Source organism: Hippocampus guttulatus, chromosome 8, assembly GCF_054856545.1.
Source record: "Hippocampus guttulatus isolate MCC_2025c chromosome 8, RoL_Hgut_1.0, whole genome shotgun sequence".
Classification (NCBI taxonomy): Eukaryota; Metazoa; Chordata; class Actinopteri; order Syngnathiformes; family Syngnathidae; genus Hippocampus; species Hippocampus guttulatus.
In genome coordinates this window covers 15,764,373-15,780,737 of record NC_141268.1, presented here as the reverse complement: position 1 = coordinate 15,780,737, position 16,365 = coordinate 15,764,373, and the positions used below count along the sequence as shown (strand labels likewise).

Below are 16,365 nucleotides of genomic sequence, written 5' to 3'. Positions count from 1 at the left end.
TCGAGGTGGTACAACGATGATTCTTCCGAAGTATCACTAAATAACTCATAAAAACGATAGCTCTGTCTGTCTGTCTGTCTGTCTGTGTGGCTAGCTCGCTGTCTGTCAAGCTAGCTAGCGGTCTGTCTGTCTTTCTATTGTGTGAAGTCTCAATTTTTGAATTGAACTCCTGAAATGAACTTTTCTATGCTATTGAAATTTATTGAGACGCACCAATCTATTTGAACACAATCGTGTTAAATCTGGATCAGATGAAGAAAAAAAACAACACCAATTTAACATTCCCTGACTGCTCTAGAAGACAAAATCCCTTAAATATGTTCGGATGTTTATATCTGAACAAATCTGATCAAATTAGATTGTATTTTTGTCTTATCTTATTATTTGGTTCGTTTACATCCTGGAGCTGGATAAATGTTTACCATCTCTATCTTATTGAGTTATTAATATCTTCAATAGTATATTTTTCTGAAATGTAAATGATATCGGTCCTATGTGAGCATTTTTTGCCCCAGTATCAGATTCAGCTATTTAGATGCTGTCTTAATGTCTTACAGAATTTCACACAAGCACCCCTGACAATACTCTGGGCTCCAGAGCTGTTTCTCCTGAGAGGGGAGTCACGCCTCTCCCACTCTCCCAGCCAGAGCTCGATCCTGACACTCTACGAAGTGGTCTGAAGGACTTCCTCCTGGAACTCCGCGAAGCACACCGAGAGCGGGTAAAAGAATAAAAATGAATCATAGCAACAAAGCACTACTTTTGTATCAATAAAGCTTTTGGAACTCACTTCAACATATTTCCATTGAAACAAGATGCCACAAGATGGCGTCAAAGAAATCCGTTCATCGCTTTGGCCTGAGCACCGAAACAGCAATGATTGACCTTAATACCGGAAAATAGGTTAAAAATAACGCTGAGAATACGTGAATTCACAAATGCCAAACAGTGACTACGCGGGGGTTCACTACAATCGCTCCAAGAATTGCCAATGGTCTCATTTTTGAAATACTGTACATGTCTTATTTTCAAGGACGATGCTCTGTGTCAGTTGGGGGCCGTCAAGCGGGAGGTGGACGAGCTGAGGGCCGATCGAGACTTGGCTCAGAGTCGCCTCGCTTATCTGCAAAAAAAATTACAAGACTACCAAGAAGGTGTGCATCGTGACTACTGCTTTTTCATCGTGCCTGCAACACGAACGAATGTTGCCTCGGCGTGTGCGTAGGCAAGCGAGGCCTGGACGAGCGTCTGACGCACGCCCAGCTTCAGCTCCATCAGCAGGAGGAGGCGGTGAGGAGAGGCGACAGAGAGAGGAGGACGCTCGCCGACAGGGTGAAGGAGCTGGAGCGTGTGCTGCAGGCCTGTGAAGCGGAAAAGAAGCACACACAGGTACGCATACACACACGACTACCACACAGCTTGTGGCAGCTGATGGACGCCGCACGACACTCGACAACAATATCTGAGCAGGATAATACAATAAACAGCAGATGGGCTTTCACCGCCTGTGCCGTCTCATGCCAAGCTCTCCTTATGTCTGCTTGTGATGCAAGAAAACAGCCAAACTAAGCAAAGTATTCTGTATGAATGTTTCTTTTATGAGGGATTCTACATTTTAAAAAATCTTATCTAGCCTAGAAGAACAACAAAGGTTGAACACAGTTTGTTTTAGAACAATGGTCAATTTTTTGTCTTTTTTTTAAGTAATCATACCCATAAGGAAGAATGGAAATGGAAATCATGTTCCAGAATTAAATGATCACATCATCAAACCTTACTTTACTGTACAGGTTCTCTTTTGAGGTTAACATACTTTCCATTAGGGCTGGGCGATTCATCAAAAATGAATCACCATATCAATTTTGGCTTGTGATGATCATAAAAACATTAGAATCCAAGAAATTCGATGCTTGCAACAAGCATGCTATGTAAGTTATTTTACCCTCCCCTAGCATGCTTTAAGACGTTTATTGACATCCCACTTGGAATAACGAAACACACAACAAAAATAATTACTCCCATTGTACATTTGAACACAACATGTGCTACCTTATGAAAACATGGCCACCTGATGGCTCGTAGCAGATAATGGAAAACCTCATTGATGAGAGAGCAAAAATTAGAATGAGAGCTTTAGAAACGTGTGAAGCTAACATTTCCAAGCCTCCATTATGAGCCTAACGTCAAACAAATGAATTCTTCTGTCACCTCTGCCCTCCCTCCACTTCTCCAGGAACAACTGGATAAGCAGCGAGCTGCAGATGTGCGACTGGAGGCCGAGAGGAGGCGCCTGAGGGAGGCGCTGGAGGCGTCCGAAGCGCGGGCCACCCGGGTTGAGGTGGGTCGGCGCAGTCTGGAAGGCGAGCTGCAGAGACTCAGACTGAGCCTCGGAGACCGGGAGGCCGAGAGCCAGGCCTCCCATGATCGCCATGAGGCTCTGCTTAAACAGGTACAGTCAAATCATTTGTCGCTTGTTGGTTCTCTGAGCAACATCGTAATTTTATGCTTTTGCTTTATTAGCTGATTTTATGTTTTTATTTCATGAAATTCAATAATGTGGTTGTAGTTGTTTCCAACTGCAGTGTATCATAATGAGAGGAGTTTCTCATATTTTCTCATATTTTGGTGTCTCACATGGGTGGAGTAATCCTTCTTTTCATATTTTCATAGATGCACATGTTTAGAAATGGGCGTTTGCGCCGTTGTGGGCTCATCTCATTCCCTTTCAATTCAGTGCAGGAGATACGCATGGTAACATGATGGAAGCATAAACCGACTCGTTGGAAGCGCGCAAAGTACACTCATGCCGACAAATGAGGGAGCCAAAATTTTCAGTGTCCCCCGCAAAAAAATTACATATTATTAAACTTTATTGTTAAATTAACAGCTCACTGAGTGGGTTGATCGTAACTGCTCTTTTTTTTTTTAACTTACTGAATCGGAATTATTGACACTGCACTCCTCTGCTGTTATTTTGGGGGTAAACATCACAGGTAACAGACGGGGAAGGCCGAGTGTCCCTGCTTCAGACGGAAGTGGAGCAACTGAGTCAGGCTCTGCTCAAAGCCGAGGAAAACGAAGCTGTGCTGCGGGAGAAGAATGCCTCCCTCAACCAAAGCCTGCAGGAGTTGGCGGCTGCTCACGGCAGCGCTCAGAGCCGCCTAACTGCCTTGCAGAAGGCCTTGAGTATGACCGAGCAGGAGAAACAACACCTCCAGGTTGGGGGCGCAAATAAAATCAGCGTGAGACAACGGGGCTGTAGATGCGCTAAAATGGTCATTTAATGGAACCTTGTATCCATCAGGAGCGAATCGATGAATCCCGCTCGTCGTTAAGCGAGGCCAGGCGCAACATGGCTACCCTCAACGAGCGCATGCACAGCCTGCAGAGTGAGCTGCACCAGAGCCAGCTCCAACGAGAGCAAGTGGAGGCCGAGTTCACCAAGAGCCAGGAGGTGGAGATCCTGTTCACCAACTACCGTATTGGCCCGAATATGAGACGGTGTTTTTTGCATTGAAATAAGACTGAAAAACTGGGGGTCGTCTTATATTCGGCGTCTAGACATTATACCCATCCACGACGCTAGATGGCGCCAGATACCATTGAAGCGACTGCTGAACTTGACTCCCCAGGCCAAAGCGAACCCCTGTCACGAAGAATAAAAATAAAAATAGCGGTAGCACGAAGAAGAAAAATAAAAAATAGCGGTAAGAAAGAAAAGAGAAGAAAAAAATAGAAGTGAAACTTAGCGACAATCTGGAGAAAAGTGGGTCAAAGTTCGGCCAAGTTAACCGGCAGCTGAGGAGAAGTTATGATGTAATTTGCATTTCAAAAACCAGAAGCCATTCATTTACGAATGTGATTGCACTTTAGTTTACATATTTAAATGTTCAGATTTTAAGATTTGAATCTGTCAAATATATTGTTATAATCATTTGTTTCAGATGGACTGTAATTATTTTCTGTGTAAAAATGAATTTGGTGTTCAAAAAGTCTTTTTTCAAATTTGAGTTTTGAAAAAGAGGGTGTCGTCTTATAATCAGGGCCGTCTTATATTCGGGCCAATACGGTGCATCAATCATAATTTTCCCACGAATTAAATGAAATTGGATATTTTCCGATGGCGCACCTCCTGAACTTTCAAGGCGCACAAATGTGCTGCGACACAGGGGGTAGGGATCACGACGCCTGGCTGTTGGCAAGCACGCTCAAATCTACGTTAATCTAGACGTTGTCCACTGGGATACATTGCGGATCCTGTACTCTACTCATCCCCAAATGGAAGCTGGACACACCGTAGACCACTTGGAGGATTTGTGCCTTATTTAACTGCGTCTCAGGAGCTTCACTCAAGAGACCACGTGTGATCGCCATGTTTCATCCGCAGCACGCTAGCGTCTCAGATGTTGCCTACCACTCTTGTGTTGTCGTTCATTGTGCGGCAGGCTTTGCGGCAGCGTTCGGCCAGCCTCGCTGACGCCCAGCGCGGCGCCCAGGCGGCTCAGGTGGAGCGGGCCATGGTGGAGGAGCGTCTGCGTAGTCTGCAGAAAGCTGTGGCCATGCTGGAAACGGAGAAGAAGGATGCAGAGAGGCAAGCGGTGCGGTTGGAGAAGGATAAAAATGCCTTGAGGAATACGCTTGATAAGGTATCGTCTCCTGACCTCGAAACTGAACCCTGGGTGTTGCGCAAAAAAAAAATAAAATAAGAGCCACTCAACAAAAGAGATGCTTGCACTAACACTGCAACAGTCACTATTTCTGGCTATACATTACATGAAAATTAAATGCATCCCTGCTCAGGTCGAGCGTCAGAAGCTGAAGAGCGAAGAGGGCAGCATGCGCCTTTCGGCCGAGAGAAACCGATTGGATCGCTCCCTGAACACTGCGGAACAGGAGCTGCAGGAAGCCCAGCAGCAGATTCTCATGCTGCAGGTAACATACACATCTACAATGGAAGGATGGACAATTTGTGTGTCTGATATGTGCTGTACGTGGTTCACGATGGCTAGATTATAACAGGATTTTTTTTTCTTCTTTTTAAGCTTTGCACTGAATCTCCTAAGCCATCATTAAGCATGATGTCATCCATCCCGTTTTTGTTTTATAGACTTGAACATGCTTAATGGTCAGCCCACGCTTCCTCTCTCACTGTGTGTGTGTGTGTGTGTGTGTGTGTGTGTGTGTGTGTGTGTGTGTGTGTGTGTGTGTGTGTGTGTGTGTGTGTGTGTGTGTGTGTGTGTGTGTGTGTGTGTGTGTGTGTGTGTGTGTGTGTGTGTGTCATGAGTAGACGCAGATGGCTGACATGGAGCAGTCCCACAGCGTGTGTGAGAGTTTGGTCAGGCAGCGTGATGAGACCCAGCATGAGGCTGAGAGGCTGAGGGCCAGCTTCAGGGACCTGGAGAGGACTCTGGGCTCCAGGGAGCGCACGCACCGGCATCGGGTCAAAGGTCTGGAGGAGCAGGTAGGTAGCAAGGCCTTGCAACTCTGAGTGTGTCGGGAACACAAAATAACATTTTTCTTGTGTGACTGTGTCGTGGTTCGGTAGCCTGATTTTGATGCAGGCAGCATGGGTTCAATGAAAATTTAGATAACTGTTTATAGTAATCGGACAAATAATTTCAACCAAAAAAAAAAATTGAATTAATAAAATAACTTATTTTTGGCTCCCTTACTGCTTATTAATTACAGGCAGGACATTTGACTATTTTATAATACTTGATAGTAATTGTTTAACTTCACAACAGAGAGCAAAACGGACAAAAATTGGCAATTGGTCTGTTTTGGCAGGATGTTTAAATGTCATTTGTTTTATGTTGCGATGTGTTAAAAATGTGTAAAATAAATCAAATAAATGAAGCATGTGATTCAATAGATTGAATCATCTCTGTGAACATTGTTCTGTGTGCAGGTGTCGACCCTGAAGGAGCAGCTACAACAGGAGATGAAACGGCGACAGCCGTCACTTCCGTCCTCATTTCTTTCCACGGCCAACTGAGAAGAAGAAGAAGCAGCAGCAGCAGCAGCCGCGCCACCATCAGGGAAAATGACATCACCGGTGGCCGAAAAGCAAAAATGTGAACTCACACGCCTCGATATTCGGTATTATCTGCACAATTGAATGATCTGTATCAACAATTCAGTTTTTTATAAAGACGTTCATTTTCACACTCCATCATACTGAGAGATGTCTCTTAAATTTTGGTGGCCTTCTTCGGCGACACTGGGGAACAAACTCCGAAACGCAGCCCTCAGTGTGATGCAGTGTCATTCTAGTGTCAATCAAAATAGAGCATATCTTTGAAAAGGCAAAACTGGTTTGGTTCTTGTAAACTGGGCTGGTGTACCTAATGTAGTGGCCACTAAGTGGATTTGAGCCTGCCTGTCATTTGAATAAAGTATAAGCTATTTTTCGTCCACATTCCAACGATTATGTTAACAGGAGGAAGAGCTGCAATACAATTGCTCGAAAAAGTGAAAAGGCCATATTTACAATACTAAACGCTATTTTAGTACTAACCATAAAAAGTCATATGCTTTTAGTGTGAGGGAAAAGTAATTTTTTTTTAAAATGCTAATTATTTCAACAGTACAGTATTGGCTCACTGTGTAACTGCTGCAAGGGTTTCCCAAACTTTTACCCGGATATGGTTCCTCTCTAGTACACAAAAATACTTTTTTTGTTTTCTCAGAATGAGAACATATACTGTACGTTAAGTCATGACAAATAACATCAAATACCAACCAACATGAATCCAAAAGCCTTTTGATAATAAAAAAAGGGGACATTTTGAGTTGCAGCATTAAGTTTGGGGAACTCTGCCAGATGTTTAACAACGGCACATGTACAGAGTGTTTGTAACATCGAATAACCATTTGTGGAACCTGAATAAATGAGTCAGTCACATGCTGAAAAGCTGTTGTAAAAAAAACAAAAAACATTTTATTATCTTTTAATGATGATAGTTTTACAAAGCAGCAGTCGCGCTTTGGGAGAAGCCTTCTCAAAGCATTTTGTTACCCGCTTGCTGCTCAAAAAGCTGAGGTCATCTTCTTGGCTGATGTCAGTGCCTGCTTTGACTGAATGACTTTTGTTTTAGGTACAGTATAAGAAAAAACAACATACAAAGCGCGTGATTAATACGGTACAGTATGCAAAACAAACTGAGGGGTCTCCGCAGCCAGTCGCATCTCTTAATACAGCACCAGTGTGATGAGTTTATAGCACCAGTGATTTGTTACAGTCATCCCGCTTCTTTGGAGTATACGGATCCAAACGCACAGGCTCATCATACATGTGGGGGGGGGGGGGGGGGGGGCAAACAGCTGTGCATGAGAAATAGGAAGAGGTGACATTATAGCGGTGATTTCCAACCATTAGCTCATCCAGTGAGCCCTGGGAAATAACGAACTACTACTGTGATACTCTTGAGTAGAATTTTTCTTCTGAAAAAACTTTTTTTTCTGTTTAGTCGGGAGTTTGGAATAGATTACAGCAAACCCTCCTCCATCGTGGGGTCCGGGTTAGCGGTCATGCTACTTTTGTGGATTTTTTTTTTTTCGTTCAGTTGCACCATAATTGTTCTTTATTTTAGGGTTTAGGACACTAGGAAGTGGCACAATATTGTGTATAACTGTACATTCGAAAGAAGAAAAAATACAAAGTCTCTACCTCATTGTTGCAGAGGAGATTAGAAAGAGATTGAGTGTCTCAAACATCCTGCATTTTACGCCTACAGAAAGCCACGCTTGTAGATTAATTTTATAACATACTTTTGGCATGATGTATACTGTGGGATTTGTTGGCTAGTTTGAAAAAAAATCTTTGATTTGTTTCATTGTTTCACTGTACAATATTTTAATTTTATCGACTGCTCTTATGGCTCTCTCTCTCAATATATGAAATGTGGATCTCTTGTTTTAAAGTGTGTTTAAAGATGTTTAAAAAATCCTGAATGCTATAAAAACATGCCGAGGGAGTATTTAGATTCTATATTGCGGATTTCACGTATTGCTGAGGTGGTCTGGAACGTAATCCCTGCGATGGAGGAGGCTTTATTGGGGCAAGATGATTTGAGATAAGAGTGTAAGGAGATACAGTACAAGCATGGTCACAGAGCAAATTAGACTCTTATCTCAAGGCACCACTCTAACTACTTAAAGGACTACTTTTGTGTAAATGACGCTCCTTACCAAACATCAACATGACTCCTTGGCACCAAGATGCCACCAGATTGCGCTTTCGACACAAAAACGGTGAATAGCTTTCAATTTTTTTCCCCCGAAATGAAGATCCTTGAATCTGAGAGTATCCACAATCTATACTTTTTGTGTCATTTTTGTTTGGTCGTTGGCTGTGAGGTGACTCTAGCGTAAAATATGTGCCTTGGCTTAATTAAGGTTGGGAAACACTGCATGACAGGACATATCAGTGAGGAAAGAGAAGGGTTGCAGTTGGTTGTAGTTTCTCAAGGAGGTGTTGGGGGCATCCATCAGCAGCCACCACCGCAGCTCTTCCCGCAGCTTGCCCCCACAGACGCGCAGTGGCCGCTCAATGCCGCCACACCGCAGCGCGAGAACTGGTCTCGACACAAGTCCGCTACAGACAGGCGAGTTCCCGGTCAGAACACAGAGTCAAAAGGGAAAAAAAATTGTGGTCTCACCTCTAAGCAGCTCTTCATGTGCACAGACGGTCCTCACACACACTTCCTTGTTGATGACGTACACACGCCTCAGACTGCAAAATAACAGAGAAACTGATGAGGAACATTCACACCACATCATTTTTCGTATTATGACAGTATTGTTATATTGACCATGTGTTGCTGCAATTTTTGTGTTCAAAATTAGTTCCTTAATGTGTTACAGTATATCACTGCCACATTAATGCTATTCATTAGCCTGTCTACGGCCACTCCCATGATGTGTTTGGGTTAAGCTCACCGACAAAAGGGTTAATTACATTTTGCAACATGGTGTGTAATTCTTAATTTTTGCTTAGTTTGATAGTAAACTGACACTAAACCTCCTATAGTGGCATGAAACAGCGTGAAGCCTCTTTTTTGAAGAATCGTAGACTATACCGACAACAACAACAAATAATCTTCCAAACGTCATTCGTATTCAAGGCACCACTGCATAATCCAACCCTTCCTGTAGTACTTGAGGTTTTTGTCCCTAACCAGATAAGTCTGACCCCTTCCAAGTAGTCCGCCAGTTTAAAGAGAAAAAAAAGCCTCATGTGTAGAACAAATGAGTGTACACAATTTCAGATGAAGATCCTCCCCTGGGCCTAGGAAGGTTGCAAACATAAAAACTATAATGACATAAAAAAGAGGTCAGGCAAGGGACATACGTAAAAGCGCCTACCCTGGAGACAAAAGGGAAAGTATGAGGGTGTATATATATGTTTTTTCACTTAGTGCCACAAATTGGAAATTACCTACAGTAGAGCGGAATAGCCCAATAAAGTAAAAGGGGGAAAGTCCACAAAGACAGCATATTGTGTATATAATGTAAACATGTGCTTGCTCACTGTAATTCAGTGTCTTCACATTTTTCCCCGTTTTGTGATGACCATGAATTCTACATACCCAAGGCTGCCAGACCCCAGATTTTTTGGCTTCATTTTGGACTTCTGTGATGCCAACGGACTGAAAAGTTTATTTTTAATGGCGCCCTGACTGCAACTCCCAAGGGTCTCCCCTGCCAGCCTGCGCTTTGTGTTTTCCCAACAGCACATTATGACTGCTAAAATAAATAAGTGAATAAAACCACAATTTTTCCAGTGTTAAGGAGATCCAAAAAGGTTCCAGCTCACCCGCCTCACTTAAGGAAAAGTGTGAGGCATTTTGAGATCTTTAAAAGGCTTGTCAAAGAATTTGGTCATTTTTAAACATGATTAAATTGGGCACTCATTTATTACTTTGAGAGTCTGTGGATTGCTTGGAAAAGGGATACAATACACATAAAGAAGATAACTTTTTTTGTAATCCTCGTACTCATTTTTCCACCTCTTTGGTGTGCACCTCTTTCCCACATATGCTTTTTTTTTTCATGCTCCATTAAGCCCACCAAGTAGCACCGCCGGAATAAACAAACTCCTTTGAAAAGGAGGGAAAATGGCCTTTGTGGTTTTCAATGAAAACAACACCGCCTTTCAAAGAAAATACCAATAGTCTTCATCACATCTGATGATTCACATGCTCCAAGTCCATTCTCTTTAATGTGGTTCCGGTTGTGTCAATTGTATCTCTCCCTGTGGCGAACAAACAAAACAACACAACACATGGGCCGCTGCTTTTTGGGGAGAGGAAGCATATCCATCTACGTTTAACTTCAACTTGAAGAAAAATGAACCCCTCGTTGTAAGCCAGAAGAGTATTTTAACACAGAACCTCTCAAATGAGAGAAATTATTATTTCTTGAAGTATGGTGACAGAATATGGAGTCCAAATCCCACACTTGTTGTGGTCTAGGAAATAAGAGGTCTTAAAGTGGTGTCTGAGTACAGTGGTGCCCTCAGATACAAAGTGGCTGTGAGTTCTTTGAGTTACAAGCAATTGTTTGGGTCATTTGGCAGATAGAGAAAAAAATAAAAAAAGAGGCTTCAAGATGTTTATTGCCTCTCCTGGTTTGACCTTACTGTCAAACTAAACATCAAACTAAAAACTTGGTATTTTAAAAAAAAAAGCCACTTAACTTCACTTTAAAATAGTCTGCTTAGTCAACGCTCTTATGCTAACAAACAATGCAATATGCTACAGACGGGCTAACGAATAGGATCGGCATTGTGCGGTGATACAACCCTCTAAGCAACGGATATTTGAACAAAACGGACAATACTCACTGGCATACAGTAGATACTGTATTCTTTTTCCTTTGTGAAAAATGACTAATATTACTGTGGCTTACCGAGACTGAAACTCTTTGCGTGTCCCTCCTTGGCTGTATTATATTGTATTTATGCCATTACTGCATGCTTTTATAACTTAAAAAGTGATAATTTTCGAGTTAAATACGTCCACGTGTGCATTAGCATGCAGCACTGATGAAAACTTTTTTTGTTCATGTTAGATTAGATAGCAGATGCATTCGTATCAGATTCCACGTGTACTATACAAAACATTGTCTAGAAAAGGACTTGTCTTTTTTAAAAAAAAAAAAAAGAAAGAAGAGAAAGAAAAATAATTAAAAGGGCATTCTTCCTCTGATTACAGAGCTCGAGGTCTTTAATGAAATAAGTCTGAGTGTGTGCATGTTTGCATCTGTGAGTATTTAATTTCCCCCCAAACTGAAATCCTTGAGGCCATGTTGGCTGACTGAGTTCAGATGGGCTTTCTGGCTAATAAATAGAAAATAGATGATGACATGGTTCGGGGATGCTCGGGTAAATAGCTCATCGCGTGTAAGCGGTTCCACGTGCGACCTACCTGTAAAAGCAGAGACTGTTCAGGCACTGCTTGCATGGTTTGTGCACGGAGTAGAGTCTGGTGCAAGGATACTGCTCCTCTCTGCAATCTGGAAGTCCCGAGACACGGGCAACGCTTACAAAGAAGAATCTCTCAACGAGAAGTCAACGGCTCCATTTTCTTACCGAGAGGACCGGGCTCTGTGGGCTCCGTCTCCAAATCAGTCTCTGATATTCATATGAAAAGAACAGAAAACTCAAGACTCATTTTCCAGATGGAAATGTCAAGCTTTTAGCAGACGTACCTGGTTTTTCTGGACGGATCGCGGGATCGACTCGAACCTGCTGCTGGAAATTTCCAGGACCAGAATAATGATTCTCAGAATCCGGACTCTCTGAACAGGGGGAAACATTTTTTTTTTTTTGGTGGGGGGGGGGGGGGCACATGAATAAGCATTTGAACGGGACCTGCAAAATCTCATGAGAATGTCAAACTCATACTTTAGATCAGGGGTCAAGAACCATTTTGAAACTGAAAGCTACTTCTTGGATACAAAAAGATCAGGCCTTAGGGTCGGTCTCCAGGTGCCCATTTTATGACGCAGATGTTTTGGACCCCTAAGTGCCCCCTTTACTCATGTCGCCTGTGCTTCGTCATGTCATGACTGTCAGTGCAGGACTGGCGCACTGCATTTAAAGAGAATAAGTGGAGACACTTTTAAATGGCATCAGCTGTGATTACTCTCACAGTGGTAGGGACCTCCCTCTTTCAGATCCGCCGGCTGTTCCTGCATTCGTTCGCTAAATTACACAGGTCAACAGCCACTTTTAATCAGAGATGGCTTAATGTATCCCAAAATACATTTTTTATTTGAAAACTGTCTTTACTTTTTTGGGAGTACCGGTACTCGGGTTTTTGAGATATTTTCAATTTTTGTCTTTAAGTTTGCGCAATATGGATTTTGACCATGCATTGTATTTTATAGCTAGGGGGTTTCGGGTAAAAAAAATCCCCTTTTGGTGAACCTAACCCCTAATTCCTAAATACTGTAGTACTAAATGTCTGCATTTCGGACACCCTGTTAACGCCCCCAAAATTTAAATGACAATAATTGACAAACGTGTTTTTCACAGGACAGCGACGATATTATATTATTCATCTCAGTTTTTTTTAAAAAAGGAAACATTTTTTGACCAGTGTTATCAACACCGAATATAATCCACCTCCGCACCGAGTTACACCGCTCGCTGTGCAGGATTGATGTCATTCATGAAATTAGAGAACAATGGGCACACCAACAGCTACATCAACAACAGTGATAGTCCATTTCTACAAATACTTGCAAGTGTTTACATGTCCTAATAAGCATGTCGATCAAATTTTAAGAAAACACAACACTGTCCTCCTGAAACATAGCTTTCCATCCATGTAATGAATCTACAATTTAAAAATTAGTCTAACTCTTTGAATTTAACACCTCCATCCATTCAATCATTTTCTGTGCTGCTTATCCGTATTAGCGTTGCGGCAGCCTATCCCGGCTCTTGCCCAAGACAAATGGCGGCGCCCGCCCTGAACTGCTCACCAACCAATTGCAAATCACATATGGGCAAACAACCATTCAGTCTCACATTCACACCGACGGCAATTAACAGTCATCAACTAACTTGACATGATTGTTTTTGGAAATGTGGGAGGAAGCGGGAGGGCATTCACGAAAGCATGGGGCGAACGTGCAGACCTTACACTGGAAAGCCATAGTCTGGATTCAAACCCACAACTTGACAACTTTGCAGTGCGTGTGCTTAACCACTCTGCCAGATTTACACATTTGAAAAATGCAAATACACATGCGGCTATACCAGTGGGCATTGTGGCCGGTGGTTAAATATAATTTCACATACAGCATAATACACACTGTACACTCTATAGATGAATCAAAATATGCTTTACCTGGCAAATAATCGGGCCCATAGTCCTCTAGAAAAGAAAACAATACATAGATCAACACTGCTGACGTCATCTATGGAGATTAAGTTTCTATTCCATGGCCAAGTGAAGAACAACGCCAGTTTCGTGAACTCACCAAGAAAAGGAAACTGTTCCTGGTACTGAGCCTGGGCGAGCAGCACAACTGTTGGGAGAAATAACAAGACATGAAAAGCACACTGGCCGTATTTCGGTCAGCTTTTATGAGTATTCAAATTTAGGTCACAGATGCGCATTCGCTTTATCCCTATCAAAGCTGCTGCATGTTTTATGCCTATTTGGTTGAAATCAAAGGTGGTTTTAATATTCCTGAATCTGTTGCTCACTTTGACGGTTCATCTATAGAAAGATGCATCTCCAAATGGGAATAGCAGAGAAAAGCTTTATTTCAGTACTTCTATTTTTTTTTAAATGATAGTAGAGAGATCATCTTGATTGATTCGAATGAAATCTGCTTATTTCTTGAGACAGATAATTTGTGGTTATTGTTCACGATGAGGTCGTGCAGAGGTCGTGGGTCCGGCCTTCCTGTGTGGAGTTTGCATGTTCTCCCCGTGCCTGCGTGGGTTTTCTCCGGGTACTCCGGTTTCCTCCCACATTCCAAAAACATGCATGGCAGGCTGATTGAACACTCTAAATTGTCCCGAGGTGTGAGTGTGTGCTGGGATTGGTTGTTCGTCTCTGTGTGCCCTGCGATTGGCTGGCAACCGGTTCAGGGTGTCCGCCGCCTACTGCCCGAAGACGGCTGGGATAGGCTCCAGCATCCCCCGCGACCCTTGTGTGGATAAGCGGATTGGAAAATGGATGGATGGATGTTCATGGTGAGCTATAATAATAATTAAAAATATATATACAGTATATATAGAATCGTGAAAACCTACTGATCTCTTGTAAACGACTAATCTCTCCAGTCAGCAACATGGGTCCAGTGTACGACGACATGTAAAGTGTGCGAGCCTATTCTAAAAAGAATTCACCTGTAATGCAACCTTGTGATTTTCTAGGAATGTCACATAAACCATGATTTGAAAATGTATCCTCATGTAGAAGTGTCGCCTATTAGTATTTACGTTTCCTACCTTGATAAATGATTGTCGATTAATATTGTGAAGATTGAGACTTGATGTGATTAAGGGCTCTAGAAATAAATCTGACTCGACTTCAATCTTTCCCATAATCAATGTCTTAACATTAAATGAATATAATCTAACCCTTTCACGCACCCTGTAACCTGATAACATGATAGGCTGTGCACTGCAGTTACCGCTGTCCCCTAAAAGGGTTAAAATAGCAAAGAACCAAACGTCATAAGTGTCCATCAAAATGATCTTTGACAAGCGCTTTCGAGTTCTTCCTGAGGGCCGTGTCACTTTATTCGTGACAAGGTGGCGTTACCTGGCATGCAGATCAAGAGGAGGGCTCTCATGGTTGCTCTCGGAGGTAGTCACACTCTCACTGTGGAGAAAATCAGCAGGGGAAAAAATGGATAAATGAGAGCAGCATCAAGGTTTTTTTTTTTTTGGTGCATGTCCTTTGTAACCTCTCAACCCCCCACACGGCCCCCTTCACCCCCTCTACTGGCCCCAGTCAAAGAAAATTAAATGGGGAGGTGGGGGGGGGGGGGTATGACAGCAAGAATGTGGAAAGTCTCTCCTTCCTAAGAACAATTGCTCTGTTTTCCCACTTTTCCCCTCTGCAGCAGACAGTCTGTGGCTGCATTCCAGGAAAAGAAACGGCGGACCCCGGCACCCACTCTCTCATCCCCCACTCCCTCCCCTCCTTGTAGCCGTCTGCGTCCACATCCCTCATTTCCCTTTTGCCGCCCCCCCCCCCTGCCCCCCTTTGCTTTAGTCCCCCTATTTTCTTCCTCGAAGCAAATGGGCTCCTGGTTGAGTAAAGGGCCTAAAAACAGCAACAGCATCAACATTCTGTCCACGTGAATGACATCATTGAAATCAATCGAAAGCGGTCGCCCTCTGACATTAATGACGATGTTTTTCTACTGTGTGGAAAACTGTTAACGCTCCTCCTACAGCTTCTCCACTCTACTCGACCATCATCCACACAACCCAAAGCGTGATGACATTTGGGCTTTTTTTTTCACGTTTTTGGATGCTTATTGCCAAGTTTTGGGAGACTAACTGTAAATGACTCCAAGGGGACTCAAAAAATGCACCAGGCATATCAGCATGCTGCTTTTTTTGGGGGGGGGGGCAGGATTGTAATTGTGGACCTCAGGTTAAGTAAAATCTCACGTTTTGGGTGCACCAGCATAGGAAAACACACTCACACACGGACAAATTCCAATGGTGCGTCACAGTGGCATCAAAGGCCATATGTTTTCACAGCACACATCTGGGAGCTATTAACCCCCCCCCCCCCCTCTTTTCCTCACCAGAGACCCCCACAATACACACCCCCCACATACACTTATGAACTAGATTCTCTGAACAGAAACCACAAATGCTCTTGACTTAAAATGAAGCTTTTCTGTTTTCTAACAAAATAAATTAGAGCCTGATTCAACTCCCCCTCCCCTTTTTGCCCTCACTGACCCCCTTGTCTGGCAGTTTCCCCCGTTGGCAATCTCCCTGCAATTATTGCTGGGGCTTAACCGTAGTTACTCCTCCCTACACCCCCCCACCCCCTAGTGAAAACATAGGGCCACATGACCTCAACACCTCTGTGCACAGTTGCAGAATGTAAAGTTGAAGTGCATTAAACGTAATCATTGGTCGATTCCCTTTTCAAGCCTCAGCTAAGTCAAGTACATGACAAAGTACAAATGCATGCAGATGAGGAAAAAAAACCCTGTAAAGGAGGCAAAGAGTGCCCACTTACCAAAGCTTTGGCTCAATGTGCTGCGACTGTCTTCCACCTTCCCGCCCCGTGAGTGCTGGAAGACTTTGCAGCGCCACATTGCACCACCCAGCTTGTCAAGTCTCCTCCCCGTCCAGCCTCCCCGTGA

General features: G+C 43.2%; 2 protein-coding genes across 5 annotated transcripts in view; one reads left to right on the top strand and one right to left on the bottom strand.

Annotated features, from left to right (window-relative positions):
• crocc (ciliary rootlet coiled-coil, rootletin) overlaps window positions 1-7,308 on the top strand; it is a 20,509-nt gene extending 13,201 nt beyond the window's left edge. For all 4 annotated transcript variants that reach the window (XM_086117638.1, XM_086117637.1, XM_086117636.1 and 1 more), the window contains 10 exons: window positions 558-721; window positions 1,034-1,154; window positions 1,226-1,389; window positions 2,234-2,449; window positions 2,994-3,218; window positions 3,305-3,454; window positions 4,446-4,646; window positions 4,801-4,932; window positions 5,288-5,461; window positions 5,909-7,308. In XM_086117638.1, the coding sequence (XP_085973764.1) occupies window positions 558-721; window positions 1,034-1,154; window positions 1,226-1,389; window positions 2,234-2,449; window positions 2,994-3,218; window positions 3,305-3,454; window positions 4,446-4,646; window positions 4,801-4,932; window positions 5,288-5,461; window positions 5,909-5,995 (1,634 nt within the window). In that variant the 3' untranslated portion in view covers window positions 5,996-7,308. The remainder of the gene's footprint in view (window positions 1-557; window positions 722-1,033; window positions 1,155-1,225; window positions 1,390-2,233; window positions 2,450-2,993; window positions 3,219-3,304; window positions 3,455-4,445; window positions 4,647-4,800; window positions 4,933-5,287; window positions 5,462-5,908) is intronic.
• On the bottom strand, window positions 6,918-16,365 carry mfap2 (microfibril associated protein 2). The gene is made up of 9 exons (XM_086117641.1): window positions 16,239-16,365; window positions 14,793-14,852; window positions 13,495-13,542; window positions 13,362-13,388; window positions 11,713-11,802; window positions 11,594-11,635; window positions 11,430-11,517; window positions 8,661-8,734; window positions 6,918-8,596 (listed from the first exon to the last, which is right to left on the bottom strand). Exons 2-9 carry the CDS (start codon window positions 14,821-14,823, stop codon window positions 8,490-8,492), a joined length of 507 nt encoding a protein of 168 aa, XP_085973767.1. The 5' UTR covers window positions 14,824-14,852; window positions 16,239-16,365; the 3' UTR covers window positions 6,918-8,489.